At 41.4% G+C, this 15,781-nt stretch overlaps 1 protein-coding gene across 9 annotated transcripts in view; it reads left to right on the plus strand.

The window, feature by feature from the left end:
- Positions 1-15,781, plus strand: part of ASAP1 (ArfGAP with SH3 domain, ankyrin repeat and PH domain 1) — a 398,854-nt gene that overhangs the window by 288,227 nt on the left and 94,846 nt on the right. For all 9 annotated transcript variants that reach the window (XM_043507341.1, XM_043507340.1, XM_043507342.1 and 6 more), the window contains one exon: positions 14,820-14,907. In XM_043507341.1, the coding sequence (XP_043363276.1) occupies positions 14,820-14,907 (88 nt within the window). The remainder of the gene's footprint in view (positions 1-14,819; positions 14,908-15,781) is intronic.

The raw sequence follows: 15,781 nt of genomic DNA on the forward strand, positions 1-15,781 counted from the left end.
CTATCTCAGCAATCTGTAGAGCAACAACTTGGGCCTCTGCCCATACTTTTGCAGAACATTATGCGATCACTGAAGATTTGGCCGCTGACACCATCTTCAACTCCACAGTACTCTCTGTAGTAAAAGACTCCACTCCGAAGTCCCAGCCTCCAGTGTTGGGTACTGCTTGGGAGTCCTACAGTGGAGCACCCATAGAGACGCTACTTGAAGAAGAAGATGAAGTTACTCACCTTGTGCAGTAACGAAGGTTCTTCGAGATGTGTGTCCCTATGGGTGCTCCACAACCCGCCCTCCTCCCTTCTACTTTGGAGTTCTCTATAGGGCTCTGTGGTAGAGAAGGAAGTGGGGGGGGGTTCGCCCGTGCAGTGCTAAATAGCCTCGAGGCAGACCATGAGGGAGGGAGGGCGGGCACATGCAAAGGCTCAACGGGACACTTCTACCGAAAACCTCCAATTAGAGGCACAGGGGCACACATGCACCTACAGTGGAGCACCCATAGGGGGACACATCTCGAAGAACCATCGTTACTGCACAAGGTGAGTAACTTCCTCTTCCTCCGCCCCTCCATTCCCAGGAGTAGCTGGGAGAGTGGGGAGCCAAATTCTTACTGTATGAAGGAAGGAAGCAAGAAAGCATGACATGCCCACTAAAGATACCCAGGAGCTATGGATGTGCCATCCTCCCCTGAAATTCTAGGGATGGCCCGCATAATTTCCCTCTTCCCCCCAAAAGATGCCATTGAGAGGAGATAACTGCCCACTGGCTTCCTCTCCCCCTCCCTCTTCACCCAAGAAAATTGAAGGGAGGCACCTTTCGAGGATAGAAGTTTGTCTGGAGACATAGGAATGTGGGTCCTTGCAGGGCAAAGTTTCATAGATTCATAGGTCAGAAGGGACTATTCTGATCATCTAGTCCGACCTCCTGCAGAACGCAGGCCACAGAATGTTACCCACCCACTCCTACAAAAAACCTCACCCATGTCTGAGCTATTGAAGTCCTCAACTCGTGGTTTAAAGACTTCAAGAAGCAGAGAAGCCTCCCTCAAGTGACGCGTGCCCCATGCTATAGAGGAAGGCAAAAAACCTCCAGGGCCTCTTCCAATCTGCCCTGGAGGAAAATTCCTTCCTGACCCCAAATATGGCGATCAGCTAAACCCTGAGCATATGGGCAAGAATCACCAGCCAGATACTACAGAAAATTCTTTCCTGGGTAACTCAGATCCCATCCATCTAATATCCCATCTCAGGGGATTAGGCCTATTTACCCTGAATATTTAAAGATCAATTAATTACCAAAAATCCCATTATCCCATCATACCATCTCTTCCATAAACTTATCGAGTAGAATCTTAAAGCCAGATAGATCTTTTGCCCCCACTGCTTCCCTTGGAAGGCTATTCCAAAAGTTCACTCCTCTGATGATTAGAAACTTTCATCTAATTTCAAGTCTAAACTTCCTAGTGACCAGTTTATACCCATTTGTTCTTGTGTCCACACTGGTGCTGAACTTAAATAATTCCTCTCCCTCTCCTGTATTTATCCCTCTGATATATTTATAGAGAGCAATCTTATTTCCCCTCAACCTTCTTTTAGTTAGGCTAACCAAGCCAAGCTCCTTAAATCTCCTTTCATAAGACAAGTTTTCCATTCCTCGGATCATCCTAGTAGCCCTTCTCTGTACCTGCTCCAGTTTGAATTCATCCTTCTTAAACATGGGAGACCAGAACTGCACACAGTATTCCAGATGAGGTCTCACCAGTGCCTTGTATAATGGTACTAAAACCTCCTTATCCCTACTGGAAATAGCTCTCCTGATGCATCCCAAAACTGCATTAGCTTTTTTCACAGCCATATCACATTGGCAGCTCATAGTCATCCTATGATCAACCAATACTCCAAGGTCCTTCTCCCCTTCCGTTACTTCTAATTGATGCGTCCCCAACTTGTAACTAAAATTCTTGTTGTTAATCCCTAAATGCATGACCTTAAACTTCTCGCTATTAAATTTCATCCTATTACTATTACTCCAGTTTACAAGGTCATCCAGATCCCCCTGTATAATATCCCGATCCTTCTCTGAATTGGCAATACCTCCCAGCTTTGTATCATCTGCAAACTTTATTAGCACACTCCCACTTTTTGTGCCGAGGTCAGTAATAAAAAGATTAAATAAGATTGGTCCCAAAACCGATCCCTGAGGAACTCCACTGGTAACCTCCCTCCAGCCTGACAGTTCGCCTTTCAGTAGGACCCGTTGCAGTCTCCCCTTTAACCAATTCCTTATCCACCTTTTGATGTTCATATTGATCCCCATCTTCTCCAATTTAACTAATAATTCCCATGTGGCACGGTATCAAATGCCTTACTGAAATCTAGGTAAATTAGATCCACTGCATTTCCTTTATCTAAAAAATCTGTTACTTTTTCAAAAAAGGAGATTAGGTTGGTTTGGCACTATCTACCTTTTGTAAAACCATGTGTATTTTGTCCCATTTACCATTGACTTCAATAATTAGACTTAACTAATTTCTCCTTCAAAATTTTTTCCAGGACCTTGCATACTACAGATGTGAAACTAACTGGCCTGTAGTTACCCAGATCACTTTTTTTTTTCCTTTCTTAAAAATAGAAACTATATTAGCAATTCTCCAATCATTCGATACAACTCCTGAGTTTACAGATTCATTAAAAGAAAAGGAGTACTTGTGGCACCTTAGAGACTAATCAAGTACTCCTTTTCTTTTTGCGAATACAGACTAACATGGCTGCTACTCTGAAACCTAGATTCTTTAAAAATTCTTGCTAATGGGCTTGCAATTTCATGTCCCAATTCCTTTAATATTCTTGGATGGAGATTATCTGGGCCCCCCGATTTAGTCCCATTAAGCTGTTTGAGTTTCGCTTCTACCTCAGATATGGTAATATCTATCTCCATATCCTCATTCCCATTTGTCATGCTACCATAATCCCTAAAATCCTCTTTAGCCTTATTAAAGACTGAGGCAAAGTATTTGTTTAGATATTGGACCATGCCTAGATTATCTTTAACCTCCACTCCATCCTCAGTGTTTAGCGGCCCCATTTCTTCTTTTAGTTTTCTTCTTATTTATATGGCTATAGAACCTTTTACTATTGGTTTTAATTCCCTTTGCAAGGACCAATTCTACTCGACTTTCAGCCTGTCTCACTTTATCCCTACATGTTCTGACCTCAATAAGGTAGCTTTCCTTGCTGATCCCTCCCATCTTCCACTCCCTGTATGCTTTCTGCTTCTTCTTAATCACCTCTCTAAGATGCTTGCTCATCCAGCTTGGTCTACAACTCCTGCCTCTGAATTTTTTCCCCTTTCTTGGGATACAGGCTTCCGATAGCTTCTGCAGCTTTGATTTCAAGTAATCCCAGGCCTCCTCTACCTTTAGATCCATAAATTCTTCAGTCCAGTCCACTTCCCTAACTAATTTCCTTTATTTTTGAAAGTCAGCCCTTTTGAAATCAGAAACCCTAGTTGCAGATTTATTTTTGTTAATCCTTCCGTTTAGTTTGAACTGAATTAGCTCATGATCACTTGAACCAAAATTATTCCCTACAACCATTTCTTCTATGAGGTCCTCGCTACTCACCAAAACCAAACTAAAATGGCATCCCCTGTAGTCGGTTCAGCAACTACTTGATGAAGGAATCCATCAGCTATCGCATCTAGAAAAATCTGAGCCCTATTATTATTACTAGCACTGGTCCTCCAGTCTATATCTGGGAAGTTAAAGTCTCCCATGATCACGCAGTTTCCATTAGTATTTACTTTATTAAAGACAGTAAAAAGGGCTCTATCCATATCCAATTTAGATCCCGGCTGTCTATAGCACACCCCAAGCACTATTGTAGGAGAGGCTTTACTTGTTATCTTCCCCAGTGTAATTTTTGCCCAGACGGACTCTGTCTTATCCATTGCATCGCTTCTTATTTCTTTACATTCTACCTCATCATTGATATACAATGCTACTCCACCATCTTTACCTTTTATTTCTGTCTTTCCTAAACAGCACATACCCTTCAATACCTGTAGTCCAGTCATGACTACTATTCCACCATGTTTCTGTTATCCCTATAATATCTGGTTTCACTTCCTGCACCAGTAGCTCTAGTGCCTCCATTTTGTTACCTAGGCTCCTCGCATTGGTGTACAAACATCTTAATTTTTGCTGTTTGGCCTCACTCACATTTTATACCCTATTAGGCACAGTCATTCTACAGCCAGTATAACCTATTAGACTGGTATCCACACTGCCCTCGCTCCTTATATACATTCTCTTACCCATGGCTGTATCCTTTCTTACTTCATCTTCTTCCCTCTCAATGCTAAAATCTGGCGAGGAGATTACTTGGACATCTCCCAACCATTTCCCCCAAATTCCTAGTTTAAAGCTCTCTTTATCAGTTGTGCCAGCCTTGATCCTAGAAGTCTATTTCCTTTCCTACTCAGATGAAGTCCATCCCGAGAGAACTGTCCTCTGTCCATGAATGCCTCCCAGTGGCCATACATCCCAAAACCCTCCTTATAGCACCACTGCCTAAGCCATCTGCTGACAGTCATAATCTTCTCACACCTTTGTTGCCCTTCTCTAGGAACAGGCAGAATCCCACTAAAGATCACCTGAGCCTCGATTTCCTTAAGTGTCTTCCCCAGCCTTGCATAGTCTCCCTTAATACTTTCCAGCAAGAATCTAGCCATATCATTTGTTCCCACATGAAGGATAATTAGGGGATTCTTTTCCGCTCCCTTTAGGATCCTTTTCAATCTACATCCCGTATCTTAGCACCAGTCAGATACTACAGAAAATTCTTTCCTGGGTAACTCAGATCCCATCCATCTAATATCCCATCTCAGGGGATTAGGTCTATTTACCCTGAATATTTAAAGATCAATTAATTACCAAAGTCACATTATCCCATCATACCATCTCCTCCGTAAACTTATCGAGTAGAATCTTAAAGCCAGATAGATCTTTTGCCCCCACTGCTTCCCTTGGAAGGCTATTTCAAAATTTTAAAGTTTGTTAGGGTCAAATAAGAATCCAAACTTTTTGGGTGTCTGTCCAAATCCCAAAGCTTTACAGGCCCTAATAACTTGTATATAAAATATTGGGTAGGATTTTGAAAGAGTTTAAAGTTTATATAACACTTTGGAATCCAGATCACTGTGAAAATATAAACCTTGATTATCACAGAATATTCATGGCTTTTGTTTTGTCATTTAGCATGTGTTTTGCTCAAGGGAGATAACTAAAATTGTGGTATTGCAGGTTCAGACTGAGATGCATTGCCAGAGATTTGAGAGACGGTTGCACTGTGTTTGCCTCTAAGTCTGGATATAGTGATGATATCAATTAGATTACAAGCTGTCTGTGAGATTGCAAGCTCTTTGTGGCAGGAATAATCTTCTCAGTATATAACTGCACGTCACTTAGTACAGTGAGGCCCTGATCTGATTGAAGAGTCTAGTTGATTCCACAATACAAGTTATAAATGCCAGGTTTTTTCATCTATTGTAAATTTCCAACCCTATCCCTAAAAATGCAGATAAGCCAGTCTGATAGCAGAGAGCATGGAGCTACCATTCAAGACATCTGTGTTCAGTGAGACACTTGGGAATTCAGACTCTGTACCCCTATCAAAACCAGAGACTTTTTGATCAATGTCCAGGGTAAGATGCCAGCTCTCTTATTACCTAGTTATTTCTTGCTGCCTATTACATAGAGCAAGATTCTTATTATGCTGGTCACTTCCTATGTAAGGTGAGTTAGCTGGATAGCGATAGATGAGCTGCCAAATAAATCTTAAAACGAAGGCTTTTAGAGTAGCTGCAGGGAAACAAAGTTTGGGACATTGCCAGGAAATAGCTTGTTTCTTCTTTGAGTGCTTGCTCAGGTCGAGTCTATTCTTGGTGTGCGCGGTAGGTCTTTGGAGATTTTTGTCTTAGCACTATCCATAGGGTCGGCAGTGGCACTCCCTTGAGTGTCGCACTCATGTGTCTGTATATCAGGCACTGCTGGCCCTATGCCCTCTCAGTTCCTTCTGACCACCTGTGGTGGTTAGTTGGAGAGCATTTCCTGGCATAGCAAGATCTAGCAGTTTCGTCTCTTCTGACTTTGAGCCTTAGGGCCTTGTAAATAGTAGTTTATAGTAGTTGGTGTTAAGTAGTTGGTAAGTATAGTTGGGAGTTAGAATCCCTACGGGAACTTCACCCCAGTGGGCCATGTCCTGGTCTCCGGAGTTTAAGCCCTATGCAGACTGTAACAGCCTTTGCCTGTAAGTGATCCCCACAGCAGCTGCCGCAAGTGGTTGGGGAATCACATGTGAAGGACAAGTGTTGTATTTGTAAAAATTTTCGACCCAGCACTCAGAGCGGGATATTCATTTGCAGGCTCTCCTCATTGGAGGCTGCCCTTCGTCCAGCTTCCAAGCTGTCCTGCCAAGACTCAGCTCGTGCCTCGGCCTCTGTGTGCAGCGCGCCCCTGGCACTTCTCCTGTCAAATGAGGAACGCAGGCTACTCACTCTGGATTTCAGGAAGGCGCTGGCCTTCTACATAGATAGAACAAAGCCATTCCGTAAGTCAATACAGTTGTTCATTGCAGTGGCAGACAGAATGAAAGGTCGTCTAGTGTCTGCTCAGAGGATTTTGTCCTGGATCACGGTCTGCATCCACTACTGCTATGAGCTGGTGAAGGTACCTCTGGCAGCAATTGTGATGGCACACTTGACTAGGGCACAAGCGTCATCAGTAGCTTTCCTGGCACAGGTACCAATCCAAGAGATCTGTAGGGCCGCTACCTGGTTGTCTGTCCACACGTTCATGTCTCATTATGCGCTTACCCAGCAAACTCGAGATGATGCTGGCCTTGGCAGAGCAATGCTGCAAGCTGCAAGACCGTGAACTAAGCCCACTTCCATTGATGCTGCTTCTGAGTCACCTAGAATAGAAGCGACATGAGCAACCATTCGAAGAAGAAAAAACGGTTACCTATCTTTCGTAACAGTTGTTGTTTGAGATGTGTTGTTCATGTCCATTCCATTACCCGCCCTCCTGCCTCTCTGTCGGAGTTTCTGGCAAGAAGGAACTGAGAGGGTTTAGGGTAATGCTCCGGATATACTGGGAGCTCCTGATATACCGACGCAAGAGCGCAGCACCCAGGGGGGCACCACAGCTGACTCTACGGATACCACTAAGGCAAAAATCTCGGACGACCGTGCACGTGGGTATGGGCACACCTAGAATGGAATGGACATGAGCACCACATCTCGAAGAACAATGGTTATTAAAGGTAGGTAACCATTTTTTCTTTGAAAGAGGATTAAAAATGAAATGAGATCTCAAATTTAGAAGCCAAGTGTGTAAGGTTTTAGACTAACATTTAAAATCCTAGTACAGTGATACTCAGACTGTAGTGGTTTGGGAGTCAAATTAACAATCAACATTACCCAAAAGAGCCACAGTAGTGTGAATTCATTGTTTCATTTACTATAGTAATATATATTCATATTTAAACAGTATTACAAGGAAAATACTTAGTTTATATATATGTGTATATAAATTCATAAATACATACATTCTCATAGTAAATGACTGACCAAGTATTTTTATTTTATCAACTATAATTGGTTAATAACATAGTAAAAGCATCTTGATTGGTTAATAATTAAATCACACTGTTTTAATATCACATCCTGCAAAGAGCCACAGGAGACGCTTTAAAGAGCCACTTGCAGCTCCGAAGCCTCAATCTAAGCATCACTGTCTTAGTGTGTACTTCTCTTAGTAGAGAATGTGTCATTTTTATCTGAATCAGATTTTAACAGATTTTTTTATTAAAAAAAAATCTTGCAGGAGTTCACTAATAGTTTTACTGTAGTCTAGCAAAAAGAAAAGGAGTACTTGTGGCACCTAGAGACTAACAAATTTATTTGAGCATAAGCTTTCGTGAGCTACAGCTCACTTCATGAAAGCTTATGCTTATGCTCAAATAAATTTGTTAGTCTTCTCTTTTTGCGGTCACAGTTTTAATAGCAATGGTTTTTTTTCTTATCATTGCCCTTTCCTTTTCTCTCAAAAAATTTTTTAAAAAAATTGGACTGCCTTAGAGTTTTCTTTTGTTTTTGTATATTTTTGAAGATTTACCTACCTGTCTTTCAAATTTCATCTTTTCTATTAAGCAAATAGGACAAAGGAAATAATACCAGATTGTGCTCTTTACTTTTCTTGGACAGGGTCCTACACCTGGTCTTCAGTTAAGACTTTACTTGCTTACCGTATACTTTGATTTGCTTATCCTCAGTCTTGTGACCTCTTCTCTGCTGTACGCACAGGTCGATGCAGTGATACTTTGACTGTGGCTACACTAGCTACAGAGATATCCTGATTGGGGACCAGGGATTTTAATTCTGATGATATTGTGTAATTTTTTTTTACTAACCCAGCTTCAGTCTGACATAGTACAATCTCATCAGGTTATATTTTAGTGACTGCCACCATGAAATGCTGCTTGAGGACAAGGGTAGCTGTCTAACATTGCTGCTGATGTGCACTGTACGGGGGAGAAAGGACTTCGTGACTATCATAAAAATCTCTTCAGGTCCTGAAAATACTTCAAGGCATACATACAATCTACATACCACACAGACTATGCTGACAGCTTGTGCCACACGCTCTCAAAGAAACTGTGGAACCACCTGATCAACATCCTCTACAGCAAACAGGAAAAGATTAAGAATGAGCTCTCAAAACTGGATACCCTCATAAAAAAACGGGTTTCAGAGCAGCGGCCGTGTTAGTCTGTATTCGCAAAAAGAAAAGGAGTACTTGTGGCACCTTAGAGACTAACAAATTTATTTGAGCATAAGCTTTTGTGAGCTATAGCTCACTTCATCGGATCCTTGCCTTTCCTCATAAAAAAGCAACCTTCCACACAAACTTCCTCGTGGCTGGACTTTACAAAAACTAGACAAGCCGTTTACAACGCACACTTTGCTTCTCTACAAAAGAAAGATACACTAAACTATCCAAACTACTGCATGCCACAAGGGGCCACAACAGTGGTTCCCTTAACCCAACCAGTAATATTGTTAATCTATCCAACTATACTCTTAGCCCAGCAGAAGAATCTGTCCTATCTCAGGGCCTCTCCTTCTGCCCCTCCACCCCCATGAACATGATACAGTTCTGTGGTGACCTAGAATCCTATTTTCGACGTCTACGACTCAAGGAATATTTCCAGCACACCTCTGAACAACATACTAACCCACAGAGATCTTTCTACCAAGACTACAAAAAGAAGGATTCTGGGTGGACTCCTCCTGAAGATTGAAACAACAGACTGGACTTCTACATAGAGTGCTTCCGCTGACGTGCACAGGCGGAAATTGTGGAAAAGCAGCATCACTTGCCCCATAACCTCAGCCGTGCAGAACACAATGCCATCCACAGCCTCAGAAACAACTCTGACATCATAATCAAAAAGGCTGACAAAGGAGGTGCTGTCGTCATCATGAATAGGTCGGAATATGAACAAGAGGCTGCTAGGTTGCTCTCCAACACCACTTTCTACAAGCCATTACCCTCTGATCCCACAGAGAGTTATCAAAAGAAACTACAGCATTTGCTCAAGAAACTCCCTGAAAAAGCACAAGAACAAATCCGCACAAACACACCCCTGGAACCCTGACCTGGGGTATTCTGTCTGCTTCCCAAGATCCATAAACGTGGAAATCTTGGGCGCCCCCCCATCTAAGGCATTGGCACCCTGACAGCAGGATTGTCTGGCTATGTAGACTCCCTCCTCAGGCCCTACTCTACCAACACTCCCAGCTATCTTTGAGACATCACTGATTTCCTGAGGAAACTACAATCCATCGGTGATCTTCCTGAAAACACCATCCTAGCCACTATGGATGTAGAAGCCCTCTACACCAACATTTCACACAAAGATGGGCTACAAGCCATCAGGAACAGTATCTCCGATAATGTCACGGCAAACGTGGTGGCTGAACTTTGTGACTTTGTCCTCACCCATAACTATTCCACATTTGGGGACAATGTATACCTTCAAATCAGCGGCACTGCTGTGAGTACCCGCATGGCCCCACAGTATGCCAACATTTTTATGGCTGACTTAGAAAAACGCTTCCTCAGCTCTCATCCTCTAATGCCCCTCCTCTACTTGCCCTATATTGATGACATCTTCATCATCTGGACCCATGAAAAAGAAGCCCTTGAGGAATTCCACCATGATTTCAACAATTTCCATCCCACCATCAACCTCAGCCTGGGCTAGTCCACACAAGAGATCCACTTCCTGGATACTACAGTGCTAATTAGCGATGGTCACATAAACACCACCCTGTACCGGAAACCTACTGACCACTATTCCTGTCTACATTCCTCCAGCTTTCACCCAGACCACACGACACGATCCATTGTCTACAGCTAAGCTCTACGATACAACTGCATTTGCTCCAACCCCTCAGACAGAGACAAACACCTACAAGATCTCTATCAAGCATTCTTACAACTACAGTGCCCATCTGCTGAAGTGAAGAAACAGATTGACAGAGTCAGAAGAGTACCCAGAAGTCACCTACTACAGGACAAGCCCAACAAAGAAAATAACAGAACGCCACTAGCCATCACCTTCAGCCCCGAAATAAAACCTCTCCAACGCATCATCAAGGATCTACAACCTATCCTGAAGGACGACCCCTCACTCTCACAGATCTTGGGAGACAGGCCAGTCCTTGCTTACAGACAGCCCCCCAATCTGAAGCAAATACTCACCAGCAACCACACACCACACAACAGAACCACTAACCCAGGAACTTATCCTTGCAACAAAGCCCGTTGCCAACTCTGTCCACATATCTATTCAGGGGACACCATCATAGGGCCTAATTACATCAGCCACACTATCAGAGGCTCGTTCACCTGCACATCTACCAATGTGATATATGCCATCATGTGCCAGCAATGCCCCTCTACCATGTCCATTGGTCAAACTGGACAGTGTCTACGTAAAAGAATAAATGGACACAAATCAGACGTCAAGAATCATAACCTTCAAAAACCAATCGGAGAACACTTCAGTCTCATTGGTCATTCGATTACAGACCTAAAAGTGGCAATTCTTCAACAAAAAAACTTCAAAAACAGACTCCAAGGAGAGACTGCTGAACTGGAATTAATTTGCAAACTGGATACAATTAATTTAGGCTTGAATAAAGACTGGGAGTGGATGGGTCATTACACAAAGTAAAACTATTTCCTCATGTTTATTTTTCCCCCCTCCCCTCCCCCCACCGTTCCTCAGAAGTTCTTGTCAACAGCTGGAAATGGCCCACCTTGATTATCGCTACAAAGGGTTCCCCTTTCCCTCTCCCCTCTCTTCCCCCCCCCCCGCTCTCCTGCTGGTTAATAGCTCATCTTAAGTGATCACTCTCATATATAAATCTCCCCACTGTATTTTCCACTGAAGGCATCCGATGAAGTGAGCTGTAGCTCATGAAAGCTTATTCTCAAATTTATTAATTTCTAAGGTGCCACAAGTACTCCTTTTCTTTTTGCGAATATAGACTAACACGGCTGCTACTCTGAAACCTGTCATAGTAGTAGAGAGGTTCCTTTTTACATGTCAGAGTAGATCTGGGTGTGAAAACTAACTGAATAAAAGGTAACAGTAAACTGAATGGTAAAGGCTTTTGTTATGCAAAGAAATTATCCCTGCTTCAAGTAATTGGTGAAGAAACCTTAGAGGTTAATAATAGGGTAACTTTTTTGGCTTTAATACTTACCAAAATAGTGCTTCAAGCAATACAGTATGAAACTGATATCAGAGATTTTTGTTGTTTATTGTATAAATGGTACCTTATGGCTGAGAAGATGATAAATTTTAAAAAGGTATTGGACAGGCTTAGGTTGTTTATATCAAGCTTGCATAGAGAGGGGAAACATCTTGTATCTGTGGAGGGAGTCCCCAATATTTGAATACTGAAAAGACCTCATTAATCAAATCAAAATCGAACCATTAGTTGTGGCTCAGGTATGATTGTTAGTAACAGGCCTTCACTAAATAAATTAAAGAACAGTGACATAATTTTATCATTATGAGTGCCAGGCAGATGTTTGTGCCTAGATCTTCAGAAAGGCACAAGTTTAGTTCAGTATGGAACAACAATATTAGTATGAAGAAAAGGAGTACTTGTGGCACCTTAGAGACTAACAAATTTATTAGAGCATAAGCTTTCGTGAGCTAATGCATCCGATGAAGTGAGCTGTAGCTCACGAAAGCTTATGCTCTAATAAATTTGTTAAGCTTTCGTGAGCTACAGCTCACTTCATCGGATGCATTAGCTCACGAAAGCTTATGCTCTAATAAATTTGTTAGTCTCTAAGGTGCCACAAGTACTCCTTTTCTTTTTGCGAATACAGACTAACATGGCTGCTACTCTGAAACCTAATATTAGTATGGTAGGTTTTGGAGAATTACTTATGAATATGATATATGACTACCATTTATTAACTGTGTAGAAGAAGGAGATCCGATTATTTTCACAGTTATGACTCGCTTTTAATTCTGTATGGTAACACAGCATAATGTATTAATAAACATCTTCTTTCTTTATATTCCTATGCCTTCAGGTGCATAATAGGGTGTTCATCAGTTTCCACCATTTATTTAGGTCTTGTGCCGGTCTGTTCAGGCCTCTTAAGTGTCATGTTGATGGATTTGGCTTCTTTCTCTATTGTTCTGTGTAATGTTTCTCTAGGTTGCCCTCTTTTTCTCTTCCCAGGTGGTGTCCATAATATCATTTGATGTGGAAGTCATGTTGGTGGCATCCTTAAAGTGTGTCCTAAATATGTTCGTCATCTTACCATGTTTGGTGCTTTAGGTTTGTTTACTCTACTCAGTTTCTGATGTTGCAAGAAACTCTTTCCAGTGGACTCTGAAGATCTTCCACAGGCATTCACTTTGGAATGAGTTGATCTTCTTATCAATTTCTGCTGCAGATTTCCACAACTCTGCTCTATAAAGGAGGACAGAGTTGGTGGTGGTAAAAATTTGTAATTTTGTATCAGTGCCAATTATGCTACTTTCCTAAATCTTTTCAAGTTTGTGAAAGTTGTTTGCTGCTTTTGATATTCATTGGTTGATATCTAGCATGGTGTCACCATTGTTGCACTTCTCACTCCCTAGATATGTAAAATGACTTACTACTTCTAGTGTCGCCTTTTGCTCTGATGGTTGCTCTTGGGACGTTGATGGCTAAATATTTTGTCTTCCTCTTGTTGATAAACTTGTTTTGCAGTGTCTACCAAAATCTGTGTCTTTTCTTCCATTAAGCAATATGTTGAACGCAGTAGGATGTCATCAGCAAAACCAAGATTACCCAATTGTTCTAATATAATGTGGTATATTTTATAAAATAGCAAAATCTTAATAAACTTCACTAAGCTTCTGCTATGTTTTTCTGAGAAATGGCTATTATACAATGTGTGGATTAGCAAAATTCTATTGTAGTTTGAGGAGTGGGAAATGGAGAAATCATCCTTCCTAAATCTATCAATCTATTTTTTTGTTTCGTTTTGCTTGCATGCACTATGGGGGATGAAAGGGATATTAACTGTGGATATTTTGAGACCCATGTAATATGCTTCTTGAAAGTCCCCTAACTTGTTCTTGCATTTGAGTTGAAGCCTTATTCTCTACATTTGACTTGAGCATTCACATTTAATATAACTTTTTAATGACCATAAGCCTGGTGGCAGCTCTTCTGGTCATTATTTTATTTACGTTATTTAGGACTACAGGGGACAACCAAAACTTTTTTGGTGGTAGTTCACTCAAACAAGGTTTATTTAAGCTTACTTACTGCACTTACCCTGAGGAGTATTTTGAAAGCTGACAGAGGTGCTAGATCTTGAGGATTTATATACAAAAGAGTTTCAGTACAGATCAATGGAAAGATGTATTGTGATTCCTGTGTGCTCATATTAGACCATTCAGGAAGTACTTAAACATACTTTGATCATGTGAGTAGTCAGTTGAGGTCAATGGATACATTAAAGCTAGGTATATGCTTAAGTACCTTCCTGAACCAGAGCCACAGTCAGGTAAGTGAAAATATAGAAAAAGATTTAACAAGCACATTATGTACACATATTTACTAAAGCAGTGGTTAGCAATAATCTCTTCTGGATTTACACAGGAGCTACACTCAGCTCAACCACCAAAACTGGTTGGAAAAACAGAGCCAGCCTGTATAGTTAATTTGGTTTTGCGTTTCCTTTACCTATTAGTTGAAGAAATGACACTTGTCTCCCAATAAGGGAAATGGGTGGTGGGGGGAGTTGTGTGTGTGTATATATGTACTGTGTGTATATACTTATCAAGATTGTTTTGTTACTTTTTAACTATTTTCAATTACTTGTATGAAATAATGAAATAAAATGCAAGGAAAATGGAAGCATTCATATATGTATTCATTATGTAACAACGAATGCTTAATGGTAACAATTGAATCTTTGTGTTTGTTAAACACAATAGAAAAATTAAATATTGGGACTTTTTTAAAAAAAATTCTTCATTTCTTCAGACACTTCTGAAATTATCAAAAAAAATGAATTGCTAAAAAGGAGCTTTTGTTATTCTTGTACTACTCCATCTATACTGATTAAAATGTGACTATAACCATATATAAAAGGAATGGAAAAAATACTTTTCAGTGGGAAAAGAGCCCTAAATCAAGACTGCTATAAGTAATTTTTTTTTCTTTAGTCCAACAGGCAACCAGCCAAACTGAATTTACTAACCTGCCAGGTGAAGCCAAATGCAGAAGATAAGAAGTCTTTTGATCTGATATCACGTATGTGACATTTTAAGTGAATAAATATTTACACCATTCATTATCAACTAGTCCATTGGCTGGGATTTTACAGAATGTTATTGTACAGCAAAATAATTACAAGGTTCTATTTTAACTAGAAATGAGTCTAAAATGCAAAATTAATCTCCTAATTCAAACTTCTACAAAGTTTGTGGATATTTGGATCCAGCTCTGATTTTGACTCAAAGACCATGACTATATACATCTTCATATGGAAAGTTTTCTAATAACTATATTGTGTATCTGTTGCAAACCATAAGAATGCACTATGCACAAAATTAACTGTTATGAAGAGTAGCAACTATGCGTGAACGTGTTTGCTTAGATTCAGTCAGGTAATTATTCTGCAGTTTTAACAGTCTATCAGTACTTGTTCTAAATACCCCCTATACTGTGTGTGGAACTTCAGTTTCATCTACTTCATAAAAGATAGCCTTTAACCATTTAGTAATACCTGTACCTGTCTATCTTGCACTGTGTCATAGATAGGGCTCCATGTTTGTCATGGCAGTCACAGATTCCCTGATTTTCTGTGACCTCCTTGACTTCTATTGAGGTCGGTGTGGCTGACCCCAGGGCTGCTGAGTAGCTGGCTCCAGGGCCAGCTGCTCAGGTGGCCCTGGGGACAGCCACACCAGCCGCTGTTGGAGTGACTCTGTAGCCAGCCATTCGGGCAGCCCTACAGCCGTCCGCACCGGCCTAAGTAGTAGTCCCCTGGGCGGCTGGAGCAGGTGTGCACCTTCCCCCCTCTCTCCCCAGCAGCGGCCCCTTGGGGCATGCTCCATACAGCGGCAATCCCCTGGGGTGCGCCCCCCGCAGCAGCAGCTGCCCCAAGCTTTAGTCAGGGGTATAG

This window comes from Dermochelys coriacea, chromosome 2 (genome assembly GCF_009764565.3).
Source record: "Dermochelys coriacea isolate rDerCor1 chromosome 2, rDerCor1.pri.v4, whole genome shotgun sequence".
In the NCBI taxonomy this organism is placed as follows: Eukaryota; Metazoa; Chordata; order Testudines; family Dermochelyidae; genus Dermochelys; species Dermochelys coriacea.